Source organism: Pristiophorus japonicus, chromosome 3 (assembly GCF_044704955.1).
Source record: "Pristiophorus japonicus isolate sPriJap1 chromosome 3, sPriJap1.hap1, whole genome shotgun sequence".
Taxonomy (NCBI): domain Eukaryota; kingdom Metazoa; phylum Chordata; class Chondrichthyes; family Pristiophoridae; genus Pristiophorus; species Pristiophorus japonicus.
The window spans coordinates 121894120-121914171 of NC_091979.1; the positions used below are offsets into that span (position 1 = coordinate 121894120).

General features: G+C 42.8%; 1 protein-coding gene across 2 annotated transcripts in view; it reads right to left on the minus strand.

Annotated features, from left to right (window-relative positions):
- The window catches only part of pde11a (phosphodiesterase 11a), a 609195-nt gene that overhangs the window by 317116 nt on the left and 272027 nt on the right, over positions 1-20052 (minus strand). For both annotated transcript variants that reach the window (XM_070875770.1, XM_070875769.1), the window contains 3 exons: positions 16445-16534; positions 11499-11639; positions 10854-10918 (listed from right to left, as the gene is read on the minus strand). In XM_070875770.1, the coding sequence (XP_070731871.1) occupies positions 10854-10918; positions 11499-11639; positions 16445-16534 (296 nt within the window). The remainder of the gene's footprint in view (positions 1-10853; positions 10919-11498; positions 11640-16444; positions 16535-20052) is intronic.

A 20052-nucleotide genomic window follows, 5' to 3' on the forward strand; every position in this document is an offset into this window, starting at 1 on the left:
TTTGCTCGTGAACTATGCAAATTCTTCTGAACAAAATTGTGGTCCATTATCAGAAACAATTTCTTCTGGTAGGCCAAATGAAGAAAATAATCTTCGCCAAATGTTTTACTTGTTGTTATTTTCTGCATTGGAAACACCTTTACCCACTTCAAATGGCTATCGATCACAATGAACAATTGCTGTCCTTCTAGCTCAGCAAAATTGATATGTAACCTTTGCCATCTCATAGAAACATATAAAATTCTGACGGGATTGGACAGGTTAGATGCAGGAAGAATGTTCCCGATGTTGGGAAAGTTCAGAACTAGGGGGTCATAGTCTAAGGATAAGGGGTAAGCCATTTAGGACTGAGATGAGGAGAAACTTCTTCACTCAGAGAATTGTGAACCTGTGGAATTCTCTACCACAGAAAGTTGTTGAGGCCAGTTCGTTAGATATATTCAAAAGGAAGTTAGATGTGGCTCTTACGGCTAAAGGGATCAAGGGGTATGGAGAGAAAGCAGGAATGGGGTACTGAAGTTGCATGATCAGCCATGATCATATTGAATGGTGGTGCAGGCTCGAAGGGCCAAATGGCCTACTCCTGCACCTATTTTATATGTTTCTATGTTTTCCACACCCTGGGAGGCCATTTCCATGGCTGAAATGGTACTGATGGTGATTTCTTGTTTACCGATTGACATGTTATACACTGACTAACAAGGTAATCTATATCTTTATCTAAACCTGGACACCATAATTAACTGCATGCAAAACTCTTGGTCAAGCACATTCCCAGGTGCTTGCTAGTCATGAAGATCTCCTAATAATTTGGACCTGAATTTATTTGGTATAACCACTCTTGCACCCCACATGATACAATCATTATCAACTGATAATTCATTATTATGAATGAAGAATGGATGAATATCTTTCTTTGATACCTGGTTTGGCCAGCCAATTATGATGTAATCATACACCTTTGACATAACTGGGTCATGTTTGGTTGCTCCACCAATCTCTTCAACTGTGACTGGTACATCAAAAAAAAAATAGAACACTTCTTCCCTATTGGGTGTAACGTGATAGGGAAAGCAATCTAGACATAGCATCAGCATTACTATGATCAGATGATTGTCTGTATTCAATATCATATGTATATGCTGACAAAATGAAAGCCCATCTCTGCATTTGGGCTGCAGCTAATGTTGGAACTGGGGACTTTGGATGGAGGATTGTTGTCAGGGGGTTATGGTCCATAATAATGGTAAACATACGACCGTACAAATATTTGCGGAACTTCTTGACCCTAAAAATGAATGCCAAAGCTTCCTTTTCGATTTGCGCATAATTACGCTCACTGACACGGAGAGTGCGTGAAGCAAAAGCAATTGGTCTCTTCTCCCCATTATGTAATACATGTGAGATCACTGCCCCAACTCCATATGGAGAGGTGTCACATACTAGCTTGATCTCCTTTGATACATCATATTGAACTAACATGGTGCTCTCTACCAATTGGCTTTTACACTCTTTGAATGCTGTGTCGCATTCTTCTGACCACTTCCAATGGATCTGTTTTTTCAATAGTTCATTCTGTGGATGTAATACTGCAGCCAAATTTAGTATGAACTTCCAACAATAGTTCAAAAGACCCATTCTTGGGTGTGGGTGCATTTCTGATTGCATCCAGCTTTCCCTTGGTTGGATCTAAACCTTCTTTGTCTACTCTGTGCCCTAAGTACTGAGTTTTGAAATAATTCACATTTGTGAGCAGTCACTCATGCTCTGTGCTTCTCTAGCCATTTGAGCACTTCATTCAATGGGCCCAAGTTTCGAGCCACGCCTAGAACGGCGCAGTCCCGACCTGGACGCCCGTTTTTCGCGCCACAAAGTGCGCCTAAAAAAACCCTCCGTATTCTCCACCTCCCTGCAGGTCCTCTGGCCCTTGGCGCGGCACAGCAGGAGCTGTAGGGGGGCGGAGCCAGGTCCCTGCGCTGAAAACAGTGCCAGGACCTCTGCACATGCGCGCTACAGTGGGCACGCAAGTGCAGTAGCTCCAGGCGCCCGAAACTGTGTGGGAGGGGCCCGAAGCACGCAGCCCCTAGCCCTAGCCGAATGGCCTCACTGGGGCTGTGTGAATAAGGCTCCTCCCACGCCCAGCTCCTGCTTCCTCCCGACTCCCGCTCCTGCTTTCCACTCGGGCCGGACACGACCCGACCTGTCTGTCGCTGCCGTTCCTGCTCCCCACCCCCCCGCCCCCCCGGACCCGACCCGACCCAACCCGCCTGTCGCTGCCGCTCCCGCTCCCACCCGACTCGAACCAACTCTACTCCCGCCCCCGCCCCCGGACTGGATCCGACCTGACCTCCCCCTCCCGACCTGACCTCCCTCTCCCCGACCTGACCTCCCTCCCTCCCCCCCTCTCCTCCACCCGCCGACCCGAACTGAACCTCTCTCCCCGACCCGACCCAACGCCACCTACCTCTGGTGCTGGGGACGGGCCCTGCCCGAAATCTCGGGCCCGGCCCGTTCAGCCTTCGGTCCCGATGGCAAACCGCTTCCTAAAGGCATGCCTGAAGAACTTTCACACAGGTAGGAACATGGTTTATTTAATCTTTTCTTTGCTTATAAATTTTTATTCAGATTGGATTTATTTGTATAATATTTGTATAAGTATAACTGAGGATTTATTGTAGAATTTAATGACTTCCCTTCCCCCCTCCCTCCCCACGCCTAATTTGTAACCTGCGCCTGATTTTTTAATGTGTAGAACAGGTTTTTTCAGTTCTACAAAAATCTTCACTTGCTCCATTCTAAGTTAGTTTGGAGTACGTTTTCACTGTGTAAACTTTGAAATCAGGCGTCAGTGGCCGGACACGCCCCGTTTTGAAGAAAAAATTCTGTTCCAAAGTGGAACTGTTCTAACTGACTAGAGCTGCAGAAAAAAAAATGTGGAGAATTGCGATTTCTAAGATAATCCGTTCTCCACCAGTTGCTCCTAAAAATCAGGCGCAAATCATGTGGAAACTTGGGCCCAATATGTTATTATGGATTTGCCTGTTTGTTGCTGAAATTAGTATGTCATCTAAATAATATATTACCCCTTCAATACCTTGCAAAATCTGGTTCATCACCCTTTGGAATATGCCGGGGGCGGAAGACACTCCAAATGGTAACCTATTAAATTGATATAGGCCTAGATGAGTATTTATAGTCAAGCATGACTTGGACTCCTCATCTAGTTCAAGTTGTAAGTAGGCATTTGTGAGATTTAACTTTGAGAAGCTCTGACCACCTGTCAGTGTTGTGAACAAATTTACATTTGGCAATGTATTGGGGAGATTACCCGCTAGATCCTGGTTTACGGTTACTTTATAATCACCACACAACCTTATCTTACCATCGAACGTAGATACAACAACAATGGGTGTAGCCCAATTATATAGATCTATCTTAGAGATAATGTTCTCAATCTCTAGTCTTTTGAGTTCTTGCTCAACTTTCTCCTTGAGTGCATATGGTACAGAACGTGGCTTGCAGTAAACTGGTCTAGCGTCCTTCTGTACCCTGACACTCACCTTGAAGCCTTGGATCAGACTGCCTGTTTCACAGAACACCTTCAGATACTTCTTGATGACATCATCCTTCAATACAAATCTCGATTCAATACAAATAATCTCACTCCAATCCAGCTTCAGTGATGCCAACCAATTTCTTCCTAGTAAGGCAAGCTTGTCTCCTTCCACTACTAAGAAAGGCAAGCTCTGAAATTGATCCTTGTATTTCACCAGTACGGTAATACGACCTACCACAGAAATTTGCTCTCCTGACTAGTCTCGCAGCTCTATCTTGGATTTCTCCAATGGGAAATCACGCAATTTACCGAGATATAGCGATTCCGGGACTATGCTCACGGATGCACCAGTGTCGATTTCCATGGGTATCTTGGTTCCTGCAACATCTACGTGGATGATGATACTTTTTGAATCACTGTTAGATACCCTCGTGCTCCTAATGATGTGCATCTCTTCATCCTGTTGCTTTTCTTCCATGCTATGTAGTCTCTGGGGATTTCTACTTATAGCCTTGAAAGTTTGTTTACTGTTCAGTCGGCATGCCTTCGCAAGATGTCCAGTTTTCATGCAGAAGAAACACTCTGCCTTCATATATGGACAACTTTGAGCAACGTGTTGTCCCAGGCACCGATAGCAGGAGTTCAATGCTCTGTTACCATTGCCAGTTGCTGAGACCTTGGGGCTCAACTGCCTTTTATTTTTAGCCTGCAGGTGATTTACCTCAGTTGTCTGATGACTGGAAATGGTACGAAATTCTTAGGAATATTGGTCGGCCATGTCCGTTGACATAGCTGTCTGATATGCTAAATCAAAGGTCAAGTTAGGAGTTGTCAATAACTTTCTTCTGATCGCATAATTTTTCACCCCACAAACAAGGTGGTCACGCAATGCTTGGTCCTAAAAGTTTCTGAAATGACAGTGAATAGATAGTTTCTTTCATACTACAATGTACTCAATGATACTTTTGTCAATAAATTGATCTCATATTCTGAAATGATAACTTTCAGCAATTTCCAAGGGCTCAAGACTGCAGTGCTGTTCTAACTTCATTAGAATCTGCTTATGTGATGTGTCCTTTGGCTTGACAGGCACAAGCAATTTTTTCAGAGTTTCATACACCTTGGGGCCTGCTTCAGTTAAAAAAAAAAGCCCGTTTTCTTTCCAACACCATCCAGTTACGGTTTTCATCATTGGGGACTTCGATTATAATATTTGCTGTGAAAAACATTTCTAGCCGCTCCACATAGTCTCCATAAGTCTCACAGTCGTGCTGAAACTGAACCAAGCACACTATTATTCCCATAGGCGCGGCCATCTGGACTCTGGCAGTTCAGTCAAGTGTGCTTGTAACTTTCCTTGGATTTTTAGCTGTTAATCAAAACAAAGAAGCTCTCAACATTTCTCTGTCGATTGGCTATATCATCCACCAACAAAAATTTCAGCTAGGTTATCCAGAAATCCCATCCTCGTTGTCAATGTGATATTTTCTGTACGAGCTCACAAACACATAGGCTCTAAGTTGGCTGATAACTTCTGGACCCTGTCAGGTGACCTGTTCCCTCTTTATTTTGTAAACAGCAATGGCTGCATTACCACAGTAGTCCATTGGTATTACACCAACAAAGTGGAAAATTATCCAGGTATGTTCCGTCCACAAGAAGCAGGACAAATCCAATCCGGCCAATTACCAGCCGATCAGTTTACTCTCAATCATCAGCAAAGTGATAGAGGGAATCATCAACAGTGCTATCAAACGGCACTTACTCACCAATAAACTGCTCACCGATGCTCAATTTGGGTTCCACCAGGACCACTTGGTTCCAGACATTAAAACCTTGGTCCAAACATGGACGAAAGAGCTGAATTCTAGAGGTGAGGTGAACCGAACCAATCTTCAGTTGCTTTATTAATGACCTTTCCTCCATCATGTCAGAAGTGGGGATGTTCGCTGATGATTGCAGTGTTCAGTTCAAGTCACAAAACTCCTCAGATAATGAAGCAGTCCATTACCACATGCAGCAAGACCTGGACAACATTCAGGCTTGGGCTGATGAGTGGCTAGTAACATTCACACCACACAAGTGCCAGGCAATGACTATCTCCAACAAGAGAAAGTCTAACCACCTACCCTTGACATTCAACAGAATTACCATCGCTGAACCCGCCATCATCAACATCCTGGGGGGGGGGTCACCATTGACCAGAAACTTAACTGGACCAGCCATATAAATATTGTGGCTACAAGAGCAGATCAAAGGCTGTGTATTCCGCATCAAGTGACTCCCCTCATGACTCCCTGAAGCCTTTCCACCATCTATAAGACTCAAACCAGGAGTGTGATGGAATACTGTCCACTTGCACTTGCCTAGCTCGACACCATCCAGGAAAAATCAGCCTGCTTGATTGGCACCCCATCCACCACCTTAAACATTCATTCGCTCCACCACCAGCACACCGTAGCTGCAGTGTGTCCCATCTACAAGATGCACTGTAGCAACTCGCCAAGGCTCCTTCAGCAGCACCTTCTAAATCTATTGTGTATGCAATAACTCAATAGACTGAATACTGTAAACTCCGAACAGGTACAAACCTGGCTCTACTTTATTTAAAGTGATTACATTACAAGATGGTTGGCCTTTTATACCTGGGCCGCACACACGTGCGCACAACCCAATGACCTCCGACAGTGGTGCTATCTGGTGGCTAGTAAAGCTAAGCATACATACATGACAAAATCCATGACCTCTGAAACCTAAAAGGACAAGTGCAGCAGACGCATGGGAACACTATCACCTGCAAGTTCCCCTCCAAGCCACACACCATACTGACTTGGAAATATATCGGCGTTTCTTCATCGTTGGTGGGTCAGAATCCTGGAACTTCCTCCCTAACAGCACTGTGGGAACACCTTCACCTAATGTAGATGGCTCACCACCACCTTCTCAAGGGCAATTAGGAATGGGCAATAAAGCTGGCCTTGTCAGCGATGTCCACATCTTGTGACTGAATAAAGAAATTAAGAAGGGTTTCACTCAATTACTGTAGTCGGTATTTGATCATTGTGCACATAAATTCCTGTTCTCCAGAAAGCAATCATGTTGTTTTCATTTTAGGGCAGGTCAGATTGCCTGCAGTATTTGAAAGAAGAGAAATTCTTAGGAGAACAGGGCGATTCTCTGCATCCATGGCTGCGGATCCTACTGAGAAATCGCCAAACAGGAAACGCGCCTCAGCCTGGATGCCTCAGCATCTTTTTGCTGTTCCTCAGCTGCAACCTCCATCTTCAAGAAAGGTGTGTTGTGCAGCTTTCACATTTAAATGAAACATTTAAATGCACAAAAGGGAAATGGTTGTGCATAATGCTTCAACTAGTACATCTGAGAGTATGGCAGTTCTCAGTTTAGGTCTGTAACCTGTTTGATAGGGTGCAGAAGAAATGTGAGCAAAATGAGGGACATAATTACCTTCACCCTCCTGTTGATACCAGAAAATTTCTTCCTAATTTGAAGTTAGATACAAGGGACCCAGGTGATTGCATTTATTCAGTTGGAGGCCTCCCTCCAGGCAGCTTACATCTGTAAATTTACTGGAAGGTAACTAACCTCCTTTAGTGCACCTCCTGCAGCAGGCCCTCCAACACGTAAGCACCTTCTGGGCTGTAAATACGGGTTTTCCTGTGCTGTGAGCAAACTCAAATCCATTTGTGACAAATCTGAAAATTATGGCTTTTGTACATTGTACATAAAGAGGTAAAGTAGCACGGGAATGTACCTTGTTCAAGGTTTTTCGCATTTATTTCAATCAATTTATAATTGATACTTTTATAATTGTATTCAGATTCAAAACAAACATTGTAGGGTATAGAGTCAAAAAGCAATGAATAATAGTGGTTTCCAAAATTCTGAGGGATGTGTGACCTACATCTCATTTATATAACAGATTTATGTGCTGATTCACTTACTGCTATCCATTTTATATGATGAGGTGGATTGACAATGATGGAATAATTGTGTGCAGTGTTTTGTGCATATGCAGTTGCTCAGAAATCATGATTGTATTTAAAATCTTCTGCATGCATAGTTCCTACAAAGTCACATTTACTACTATGTTATTCTAGGTTGATCGCTCCCCGCTGTCAAGAGAAGGTCTGTGTAAGTCACCAATAGTGAAAATGCAAGAAGCTTTAATGCCCCTTCCTTTATTAATGCATATTTAGTTTTTCTTACTGAGTTTAGAATGTTCATGTTTACAGTTTAGTGGTATAAGGGCTTAATACACTCTAAAATCTACATTACATGTCAGCCTGTCCAGAAGTAGTATTCTCACTTCTGAGTCAGAGGGTTGTGGGTTCAACTCCCACTCCAACACCTGAGCATATAATCTAGGTCTCATTGCAATGCTTATAGAAGTACTGCGATGTTGGATGTACCATCCTACTCGGACATTAAACCAAGGCACTGTGTGCCTGTTCAGCTGTGCATAAACGATCCCATTGCACTTTTTCGAAGAAGAGGGAGATGTCCCTCAACCAACATCACCAATGGGTTCTTCATCTCATTGCTATCTGTAAATTGGCTGTGGCATTTGCCTAAAAAAAACACTAACTATGTTTTATTGTGTATTCAGTACTTGGGACCTCCTGAGGTTGTGACAGGTGGTACATAAAGGCAAGTTCTTAATGTTAAAGTATAGAGCTCTTCAGGCTGGAACAGTGTATTCCCTGGCGTGTTGCACTGCTTTGAAACCATGACAGAGTAAGTTCCTTTCCTCCCCTTTCCTCAGGAAGGAAGGAGCTGATGGTGAAGAGCAGCCCTTCAACTCATCATTGTGACAACAATTTTGTCCACATTGTTCCAACTAAATCAGGCAGAAGGGAATGCAACCTTGCTTGGGCGGGCTACCTTTTTCCCAATGTGATTGGGGGGCAGTCTGGCAAACATATTGGGGTAGAAATTCCAACGTCCCGGGCCCGTACGAAGTTTCTACGGACCCGGGAAGGCATCGGAAAAGCCGGTTTTCAGCGCGCAATGCACATGCGCTGAAAACCGGCTTTTCCGATCTGTCACGACATCTCCGGTGCGAGGACATTTGTACGGGCAAGATTGCGGGATTTACGCATATCTTGCCCGGCAAATGTCCTCAAAACTCTTGCGCCTGAAAAAGCAGGCGCATAGCCTACTTTTACAGGCGTAAGAGTTTAAAAACCTATAAAAAACATGATTAAAATAACATTTTAAAAAACATATTTATGTTAAAACCCTGCCCACTCAGGTAATGTTATTTTAAACCCTAACCCTAAGTTTTTTTAAAAATCAGCAAATTTATTTTCTTTAAAAAACATGTATAACAACTTTAATTTCTATTAGTGTATTGTGTGAGGTGTTTTTTAGATGCTTTATGTAGTGTTTGTGCGTTTTGGGGTTTTTCTCATTCATAGTAATAGGAGATTCGTAACTTACGAATCTCCTATTACTATGAATGAGAAAATATTTACCTGTGATTGGGTGTCCAGGCCCACGTAACTCTTGCGGACGTCCCAACATGAACGCCCTGTGACGCGCAGTCACGAGAGGCCTCCGGACCGGGATCTCGAGCGGGCGCAGCAGCTTCAGGTAAGTGCGCATTTTATGTCCATTATTTAGTGCTTTGCCCGCAGGAAGTCATCCAGAGGAATTTCTGCCCCATTAAAATGAGGCCTGGGAGTTAAAATCATCCAAGCCTTGTGCTGATAATGTCAGGGTTTTTTTTCTGCTCGCCCCAGCCTCCCTCCTGTCCGATTCCCACCGGTTAAAATCAGGCCTTGTATGTCTGAAAGTGAACTCTTAAAATACAATAGAACAGAAAATCTATTAAAACCTAGAATATATATGAACAACAAGTGGCTTAATAACTTAAATATAATCTTGTAATTTAGAGCATATTTGTGTTCAACTTTGCTCTGAAGTTTATAATGTAACTATGAACCCCTGTTTAAATTTTAGTTTTGTAATGAGTATCTATATACCTTTCATTCTCTATACCCCAAACCTAAATTTTCCAAGCACACATCAGCAGGGCCCACGATTTTCCAATATGTGCAGATGGCAGACAAGGATCCTTGCCATTTGCTCAAAATTGGGAATTCTAGGCCCTGCTGCACTCTTATTAAATATCTCTTCTCCCTTAGGCGGTCCCTCGTATCGAGGATGATTTGCTTCCACACCAAAAGGGGATGAGTTCAGAGGTGTTGCGCTGAAGGACTGATTCCCGGGATGGCGGGACTGACCTATCAAGAAAGACTGGATCAACTGGGCTTGTATTCACTGGAGTTCAGAAGAATGAGAGGGAACCTCATAGAAACGTTTAAAATTCTGACGGGGTTAGACAGGTTAGATGCAGGAAGAATGTTCCCAATGTTGGGGAAGTCCAGAACCAGGGGACAGTCTAAGGATAAGGGGTAAGCCATTTAGGACCGAGATGAGGAGGAACTTCTTCACCCAGAGAGTGGTGAACCTGTGGAATTCTCTACCACAGAAAGTTGTTGAGACCAATTCACTAAATATATTCAAAAAGGAGTTAGATGAAGTCCTTACTACTAGGGGGATCAAGGGGTATGGCGAAAAAGCAGGAATGGGGTACTGAAGTTGCATGTTCAGCCATGAACTCATTGAATGGCGGTGCAGGCTAGAAGGGCAGAATGGCCTACTCCTGCACCTATTTTCTATGTTTCTATGTTTCTATTCCCGGTCCCGAACTACATGTTAAAGGGTGGAAGATGCATGTGTGTGGATTTTTTTAACCTGTGGTGGCCGTTGCACACCAGCCACCATACGGGCTTCACAGAGCTAGGTCTTGGTCCAGTGGCAAGGATTAACCAAAACAACTGGAGATCAGCTCTGTTGCACGTACTAGTGTGCACACATATCGCAGTGTGAACTGGCCCGTGCTGTCCGCTGGGCCTTCGCCTCTGCTGGGCCCTGAACTCACGCCTCTCCTGGGCCCCGATCACATCGCTCCATGATCACATGCCGCTCCTTCGCCCCGACTTCGCCGCTCCCTCGCCCTCGCAAGGAAACACCAGCGGCAGGTTGGAGCCCTAAAAGGCGTGTGGTGAGCGGCCCCTGGAGCAGCATGGCTGCATACCACTTCAGGGAGCAGTGCGAGCTGTTGCAAGAGGGAGACGGCAGTGAAGGTGGTGACTTGATTGGACGTCACCAAGATCCAGGTTGGTGATTGGAGCGTGGGCAGGTACAGCAGGAGTGGCGATGTCGGGGCGAGGGAACGGCAAGGTCTTGTTAACTATAATGTGCTCCTTACCTGCTTTCAGCATCTGCGCTGCATTTAGGAGACAAGAGCTCAAAAGATTTTGTAAACTTTACCACCTATCAAAAAATATTGAGAGAAGATGTGAGTTATAATGTGCAGTGCAAAAATGTCTTTATTCTATTCAGATAAATCGAGCTAGGTCTGACAGTCAGGGTTATTCTATTAAGTAGATTTTTCCAATTGAAAGTAAAGTAAAAAAAAAAACGAGCTAGGAGGTAAATGAAGGTGAGAGGTTTGTAGAAATGCTGCAGCAGAGGAAAGAAAATCAAAAGATTAACTGGTGCTCGTACATGTTTGGACTAATAAAGCTTACCCAAGACATAAAGTTATTTTTACTGGGCTCAGTTGCGAACTGTGATCTTTCAAACTAGAAACAACTGTAACATTAGTTTTTAGTCTAAAATATTAGAAAAAATAATGTGGAAAGGAATGAAAAATCTTTTTGAAATTTAGAATTGTAAGATATTACTCTTTTACAATACGAAGGAGTGGGCGATTATAACTCCTTCGATTCAGTTTCTTCAATTTCTTAAGTAAATTTTGGTTTCAAAAAAGCTTTCTGGCAATTTAATGTGTTTTGTTTTTCTGTTCAAATTTGTATTGGATTTTCTTCTGTGCCTTTTGGAGCTGACTTACCGGTGACTCGATGTCTTCAAGGAGCAGTACAGAACAGCATTCACACTTGAGCAGTGTCTGTGCTCGGTGCATTATTTTCCTCACAATTTTTTCCAAATCTGTCTGCTCTTCAAACAAGTCATTGACTACTTCCAGCAGAGCCTGGTTAAGACAATAGGGATAGCACAACACTTTAATATTGGCATATCTGACTCAGTGAATACACAAGAAGTGAAAAGTGCTAGTAACTGAAAAATGACAGGAAAAAACATGTATACATCTGACAATAGTGACTGTTACTTCATTATTTAAATTTAAATTTTTGTTTATTTTCCCACTTTAAACTAAAATAGAGGTTAGAAAATATACAGTTACTGGTTTGCCCTGTTTAGATCAATGTTTAAGATCCACACAGACCAAATTCATTTCCCTTCTGCCATGTCTGTATGTCCATATTTGTCTTCTCCCTATTAAAGCAGGCACCTGTCTTTCTGTTTTGAATATTTGAAATGCTTGAAAGGAGCCTCCACTCAGTTGCTTGCTGATAATCCAATGCACAAATGATTAAATCTAAGCGGTATATTTTGTTCTCTTTCCAAAAGGTTACTCACATTTATTTTGTAACAATGTTAAAACTCTCCGTTACCAAAAATAACGAAAACTGACAAATTTCTTAAATCGAGCTACAGCATCCACAAATTGTAGCTGAAATATCCCAAAGAAGATTTTGTGAATCCCTGACTTAACATAATTTATCACCTGGCTCCTGCTTGGCAGCTCATGCCATCAAATGAATGAACTTGCAGATGATAAATTGCCTCAGTTTTAATATAGAAAGAATGGATATATACAGTGGGTAAATTATAAATGTCAGTACTTTTAAGATAAGCTTGAAATAAATAAATACTCACAGCTTAAGAGCGGGGAACGTACAGCTATAAATTGATTGAATTTGAATGTGTGTGAACTGCTATCAGGATTCAGTGTAAGTTGGGTTAATAAGATGGATACGCTCACATCCACCCTAAATTCACAATTTTTTCTGTCAGTGCTCTGTATATACCTTGTCCTTTCTTCACAAAACTAATCTACAGGTATGACAGTAATGAACTCAAATGTTTGTAATAACCCACCCTGAGCAAAAACTGTAATTAAAAATTACACTCTGTAACAAGCATTTTTTTTCACTTTGGTGGACTAATTTTTACACACATTTTAGTGTGGGACTGCAGCGAAAATAATGAAATAAAATGACATTTGTATTTTCGGCTGGGCTTGCTCACTTGTTTTTCCACGCTTACCTTTTTGGTAATTTTTACCCACAGAGAAAAATATAGGGGTTGAAATTTGGTTGTTAAAATCTGCTGACAACGCCAGTGTTAGGTGTTAACTGGGAGTTAAGCGGTTGGGAGTGGCGTTGGGTGCTGTTACATCTGACGCAAAATTCGGTGGTCATTTTTTTTTTAAGAGTGTTAAAGCATTGCGTCCCGCTGGCTAACGCCATGGAAATCATGACATCAGTACGCGTGCAATGCCTCCTTGGCATCCCTATTGTGATATTTAGTTCGTACGGCAGCCGTACCGGCAGGTGGCCGTACAGCCTGAAAAAAGTGGTGGTTAAACAGCGGAACTCGGGCGGAATTGGCCAGAGAGCAAGTTAAGTTTTTTTCTTTCTTTATTTCTTCATTTTTTCATTAGTTCGAACAATGGGGAAGTTTGTGTGTGGGTCGGAGAAGTTTGAGGGGTTTTTCTTTCTTCTCTTCTCTTCCCGTTTTCCAGCTGGCATGGTGGCAGCCTCCCGATGTGAAATTCAGTCAGCCTCCTGAGCTCCCGCCCGAGGATAAGTGTGCCACGCCACTTTTTAGCGCTGCTTTCTCATCTTTAGCTGTGAATTTGGCAGTTGTCTGGCAGTAAAATCAGCACTTAGGCGGTGATACCGCCTCAAAAAACGGCGGTACCGAATTTCGACTCGATATGAAATAGTTATTCTATTAGTTATGTTCGGTGTAGAATAGTGTGTAATATAATAGGTTAACAGCTCGGTATAAGTCAAGAGCATCATGGGTTAGGTAGTGTAGGGAGCTACAGTGAAAGTATAGAGAAACAGAGTGGACTGAAATTCAGGCCCGCCAGAAACCTGGTGCATCTACGGTTTTTTACCTGTTTTTACCGCCGGGTGCAATGAAACGGGCTTCCGATCGATTTTCTCCACTTTGAAGTTTTTTTTTGCATCGGACCGGAAGTCGATCATAATGAGGGCGATAGTGCGGCGGCAAGTGCTGGAGAGGGGTGGAAGTTGGGGCGGGGCCGAGTCTCCTCCACTGTCACTCAGTGGCGGAGCAGTGGTGACATCATTGTGTGTGTGTGTCACCACGTCTCTCCCCTCACTTGAAGGGGAGAAAAGCAGCGAATTGGTAGGTTCGGCCACTGGGCCACCAGGGAGGGTTTCGACCAAGGGGCTGCCTGTTGGTGGCCTAGTCGAACCCGGGGCAATAATTGTCTGGCCGATCGGGAAGTCGGCCAGCCAAATAAAACATGGCGGCCACAGCAGTGTGCCCTCCCCTTGAAGGGCTGCCGCGCTGCCATGCCGCAAATACACAAAACAAGGTGCCCCGACAGAAAAAGCTGTCAGGGGCATTATCATCATCATAGACAGTCCCTCGAAATCGAGGAAGACTTGCTTCCACTCTAAAAGTGAGTTCTCAGATGACTGTACAGTTCAATACGGGAATTACAGTCTCTGTCACAGGTAGGACAGACAGTCATTGAAGGAAAGGGTAGGTGGGGAGTCTGGTTTGCCGCACGCTCCTTCTGTTGTCTGTGTTGTTTTCTGCATGCTCTCGGCGACGAGACTCGAGGTGCTCAGCACCCTCCCGGATGCTCTTCCTCCACTTAGCGCGGTCTTTGGCCAGGGATTCCCAGGTGTCGGTGGGGATATTGCACTTTATCAAGGAGGGTTTGAAGGTGTCCTTGAAACGTTTCCTCTGCCCAACTGGGGATTGCTTGCCACATAGGTGTTCTGAATAGAGCGCTTACTTTGGGAGTCTTGTGGCACTGCACGGCCGATCGTCGATTTTTGGAGATAAATTTCGGGCGGATTGCGGTGTAAGTGCAGGAGAGCGGCGGTGCGCGCTTTGATGACATGCTTGCGGCAGTCGGCAGCAGTGGGGCGGAAGTGGGAACAGGCCGAAAAATCCCCGAGGTGAATTTGGGTCGTGGCAGCCAAGCGACTGCAACGCAGCAGTTACTCGCTTCCGCCGATTGGCCACCACAAAACGATGGTAACGGGCCTTATCCGGACCCTGAATTTTGGCCCCAGTGTGTGCAGGCTAGCAGGAGGGACTAGCTGAATTCTGCTGAATATACAGAGCTGTTTGCTTGAGCAAGAATACATGAAAAAAGCAGACCTAAAAGTAACTGGCATAGATGTAACTAGCTGCTTTCCTGACTAAAACTAGTTGTCGACAAGTAGGGTGCTTATGTTAGATGGGACTTACAGATCACAGGACTTTGATAGTGAAAGGGCAAAAGTAGAGTCCTGTGCAGACAAGCTCAGGCCAAGAAGAATAGTTTTGAGATAAGCTCAATTTGATTGGGAGATTCCACTGGTTGAAGTTCGTAATAAGTGTCAGCTGTGGCTCAAATTGGTAGCACCCTCGCCTTCGAGCCAGAAGATTCTGGATTCATAATCTCACTCCAGAGACTTGAGCACAAAAATCTCGGTTGACACTCCAGTGTAGTACTGAGAGAGTGCCACACTGTTGGAGGTGTTTCAGATGAGATGTTACTGAGACCCCGTCTGCTCTCTCAGGTGGGCGTAAAAGATCCTATGGCACTATTTCAAAGAAGAGCAGAGGAGTTATCCCTAGTGTCCTAGCCAATACATATCCCTCAATCAACATCAATTAAAAAAAACCAGATTATCTGGTCATTATCACATTGCTGTTTGTGGGAGCTTGCTGTGCACAAATTGGCTGTTGCATGTCCTACATTACCACAGTGATTACACTTAAAAAAAAATCTTCATTAGCTGTAAAGCACTTAGGGATGTCTGGTGGTCGTGAAAGGTGCTATATAAATGCAAGTCTTTCTTTCTAGAAAGATTTCCTATTATTTAGTTAATTCATTACCAAGTCCATAATTTTATATTAGATCCCAACAGGTTTCTCTCTAGCCATAAATTCCCTATTGGAAACTTTATTAAATGCTTTTAGGAAGCCCAAGATGTATGATAGTCACCACCTTAATCTCAACTACTTATTTTGTTAAATCAACAAAGAACTGCAATAAATGATGAGACTTTGCCTTTGTATAACCGATTTTTTTTTTTCATTGCCACTCTCTTACGAGATTCTCTTAAATTCTTTATAAAATACTCTCGAATTTTCCCAAAGATACCAAGCTAATAGCTTTTGAATCCCAAAGATTATCTTTGTGTCCTACCATTCCTAAGTGAACCAATGGCATCATGTAAAATTTTCAAACCCAGATTGAAAGGGTAGTCTGGAGGTGCAGTATGGTGAAGCACCACTGCCCAGCATTGCTAAGTAGAAGGCACAGCTTCAATCCCCCCTTCCTGTCATGTGGATGTAATCTGCAAAGGACAATCACCTCTCCAGAGGGAGAGTTATTGCCAGGTCAATGTTGTGGCCAGGTGAAGGTAGGTATTGGTGGAGACTTGGGGGAACATCACTTATCCTCTCTCTTGACTATAAGAGTTATGGGATTTGGTGAGAACTGCATAAGGCAGAAAAGAGAAACAAAAAAAAGAGAGAGGGACTTCATACCCTTCTTTTAAATAAAATAATTTAAAGCAAAGATTAGTCTGACTTAACTGATCTGCTATAGTTAAGACAGTTGTTGATTTTGAACTTGCAGTCAGCACCACACTGGATATGGGGAAGGCTGTGTAGAAAGAATGGTCAGAAATACGTGCATGCAGCCTCTGTGACACACTCTCTACTTACCCTGCTCCTATCGTACTCCTTTCTGGAAGCAGCAAACAGTTGAGCATTTGAGATCGCAATTCCACAGAATGGGAGGTACATCCCCAGCACCTGGACAAAAAACATTGTACCTAAATGTTCTATTTTTTTTGAAAGTCTGTTTATCAAAAGTCCTATTTCAAAGCAGGCAAAATTCTTGAGTGTAAGTTTTTTAGCTACGTAATACAACTGCCTATTTATTAATAGCAGTCATGTCATAGAAAGAACAATTCCAACAACAATGGGAAAATCCTCACAGTGAGATTTACAGCCAGCCTTTTATGGGAGATATTTCTGACGAAGTGGTGTTGACCCAAAACGTTAACTCTGCTTTTCCCACCACAGATGCTGCCTGACCCGCTGAAATTTCCAGCATTTTCTGTTTTTATTTCAGATTCCAGCATCCGCAGTATGTTGCTTTTGTATGGAGGTTATTTTGTTGTGTCCAAGTGGCAAGCTGTGAACATCATATGGAAATCATCTGGAAAAAGTGGCCACACACACAGGAAGGATGGAAATGGCTGTAATATGAAAGCAGCTAGCACAAAACCTCGCTGAAAAGAGTAAGCCTTTAACGTCAAAAACAATTCCAATAGTTTGTTGTGCCACCACATTTTAATGACAGGAAAGACCTGACTATCTGCTTAGCTAATTTCAATCACTAGAAAATCTTACTTGTGGTGGGAGGGCAGTGAACACTGCTCTTTGTATGTGGTTTAGTAGCTGCTTTCCCCAATTCTACAGAATTGTGTACAGAGAATGGAAACATGACTCCTGCTTGCATGTGGTATAAATATTATATATATTAGTACTGTAATATACTTGTGTGTCTCTGTTATTTTCCTCTCTTTCTCTGTTCCGTATCTTTACTTTTTTCTTTTCCTTTGTTTTTATTCATGTTGTCTTCACAATCTGCCTGGCTGAGGCACAATTACCATTATAACATTTTACTTTTGTTTTCACTGAAAAGAACTGACAGTGGCGATGTGGGATTATGATCGTTGGGTACAGGAGGGTGTGAGATGAGGGTGGATAGGCCTGGTATTGATAACAGTCTCTATATTGAAAATTAATATTGGAATTTGAATGATTCTTATGGTGATCCAACCACTCAAAATTATTATTGTAGAATTGATAGAGTAAAACTGCTGCTGTAGAAGTAGTTAGGACAATCCAGTCAAAAGCTGCAAAATTAAAAATCCAGGGTGATAAAAGGCCGTCAGTTCATCAAGTTCACTCCATCAAGGGTACATATATGGGCTTTACTCCCTTAATTGTTGACCCCTTTACTTTAGAGAACAGCAATTTCCTTCCTTGACCTCTGAAAACAAAATCATGCTGTATTGTTCAGTATCTCGATATTTCTCAATAGCTATCAATTCTTGTAAAAGGTACCAATTGACCCAGAAGCGATTGACTTCTCTGTGAGTTTATTCCACATATCCTCTATCCTGTGTATCGGGTGTGGAGGGGGTGGGGACATTTCTTCACATCTTTAACCTTTCTCAAGGCTTGTACAGCCTAATAATTTCAGTTTTGCTTACCCAATTGTACACTAAAAAACACACAGCTTGAGACAATGCACTTCCAAAAGGCAGACTATTAATAAGGCAGAGCATTAATCTTTTAAACTATTTTCAAGATTATATTTATTTTTTTCTCCAATCAACACATTTAAAGAAATAAATCTTAAGATGTTTTAACTGCACAATTTTCCTGATTGGTATTTTCCAGGCAATGGTCAAGCTTGATTACCGACATGGGCTTGAGTAGTAATCTCCCTTCATTACTAATTCGACTGCTATTATTGCTGGTGAGTGGTCTTATCATGTATGTACATGCTGTTTGTAGTCACTAGATGGTGTCATTGTTGGAGGCCACTGAGCAGCACGCACATGGTGCTGCTCTGGTATCAAAGGCCAGCCATTTTGTGAATCAAGCACTTTGGGCCGTAATAAAGCTGGAACAAGGTTGTACCTTGTTCAGTTAAACAGGACTCAGTTTGTACCTTTATTGCATACATAACAGGTCTTCAGCCCCATGTCTCTTTTGGAGCACTTCCTGCAGCAATACCTGCAACTCTTCAGCATTAAAGGGAGCACTGTTGCCTACAAGCCTCCACTATGCCATTGTAATCAATTACTTCACTTTTCTGTCCTTTCACAACTTCCTCTTTAACAGCTAGCTGCAGTCCTTTAAAATATACTGCCATACTTGATTCTGCAGTCTCCATATAAGATTTGAAGTGCCTGTGCCCTATTCAAACTAGGAGGTGGTTTTCTCATCAGAAAATTGGGCAGAATAAGCTGGTTGTGCTGCTGTCACAAGCATGCCTGCACACTGGGCCAGTCCAATCCGAAATTTCTCATTCATGAAAAACTGGGGCTATAGTCTCATCAATCAATTGTCTAGTCTAGCTGCAATTTACCAAGACAGTCCACATAAGTGTCCATTACTGTTTAGTGAGGAAGCACTACTCTTTGTTAAAAGTACTCCCATTTTATATTAGCTCTATAACTGAAAAAATGCATCTAGATTTATGTTTTCCCAAGGTCATGTGCTTCAAATAGGTTCCAAGGATGATTTGAAGTGTGACTCCTATAGCATTCAATGGAGCCACTCTAGAACAGTTCCATCGAATCATGTCGCCAGAATATTCCAACAAGGAGACCAGAAGGAGAAATTTGATTCTTATGGTTAGAAAATCAATCAATATTTTTACATCGATATCTTTTCAATATGAAATAGAGAAGTACTTTGAACAAAATGTATCCCCCTTCCTCCTTGAAGAAATACACCATAGCTTAAATTTTCCAAATGGAACATTATTTTAATACCAGTGGCAACCCGAGCATCAAGCATCAAACAAGAAATTAGGGATGCGTGCAATAACGGTACAGCAGTTATCATGGGTGACTTTAATCTACATATAGATTGGGCAAACCAAACTGGGAGCAATACGGTGGAGGAGGATTTCCTGGAATGTATTAGGGATGGTTTTCTAGACCAATATGTCGAGGAACCAACTAGGGGGGAGGCCATCCTAGACTGGGTGAAGTGTAATGAGAAAGGACTAATTAGCAATCTTGTTGTGTGAGGCCCCTTGCGAAAGAGTGACCATAGATGGAGAGTGATACAGTTAATTCAGAGACTAAGGTCTGAACTTAAGGAAAGGTAATTTCGATGGTATGAGACGTGAATTGGATAGTATAGACTGGCAAATGATACTGAAGGGTTAACGGTGGATAGGCAATAGGAAACATTTAAAGATCACATGGATGAAGTCATGGGTGACTTTAATATGCACATAGATTGGGCTAACCAAATACGGTGGAAACAATATGGTGGAGGAGGATTTCCTGGAGTGCATAAGGGATGGTTTTCTAGACCAATATGTCGAGGAACCAACTAGGGGGGAGGCCATCTTAGACTGGGTGTTTTGTAATGAGAGAGGATTAATTAGCAATCTCGTTGTGCGAGTCCCCTTGGGGAAGAGTGACCATAATATGGTGGAATTCTACATTAGGATGGAGAATGAAACAGTTAATTCAGAGACCATGGTCCAGAACTTAAGGAAGGGTAACTTTGAA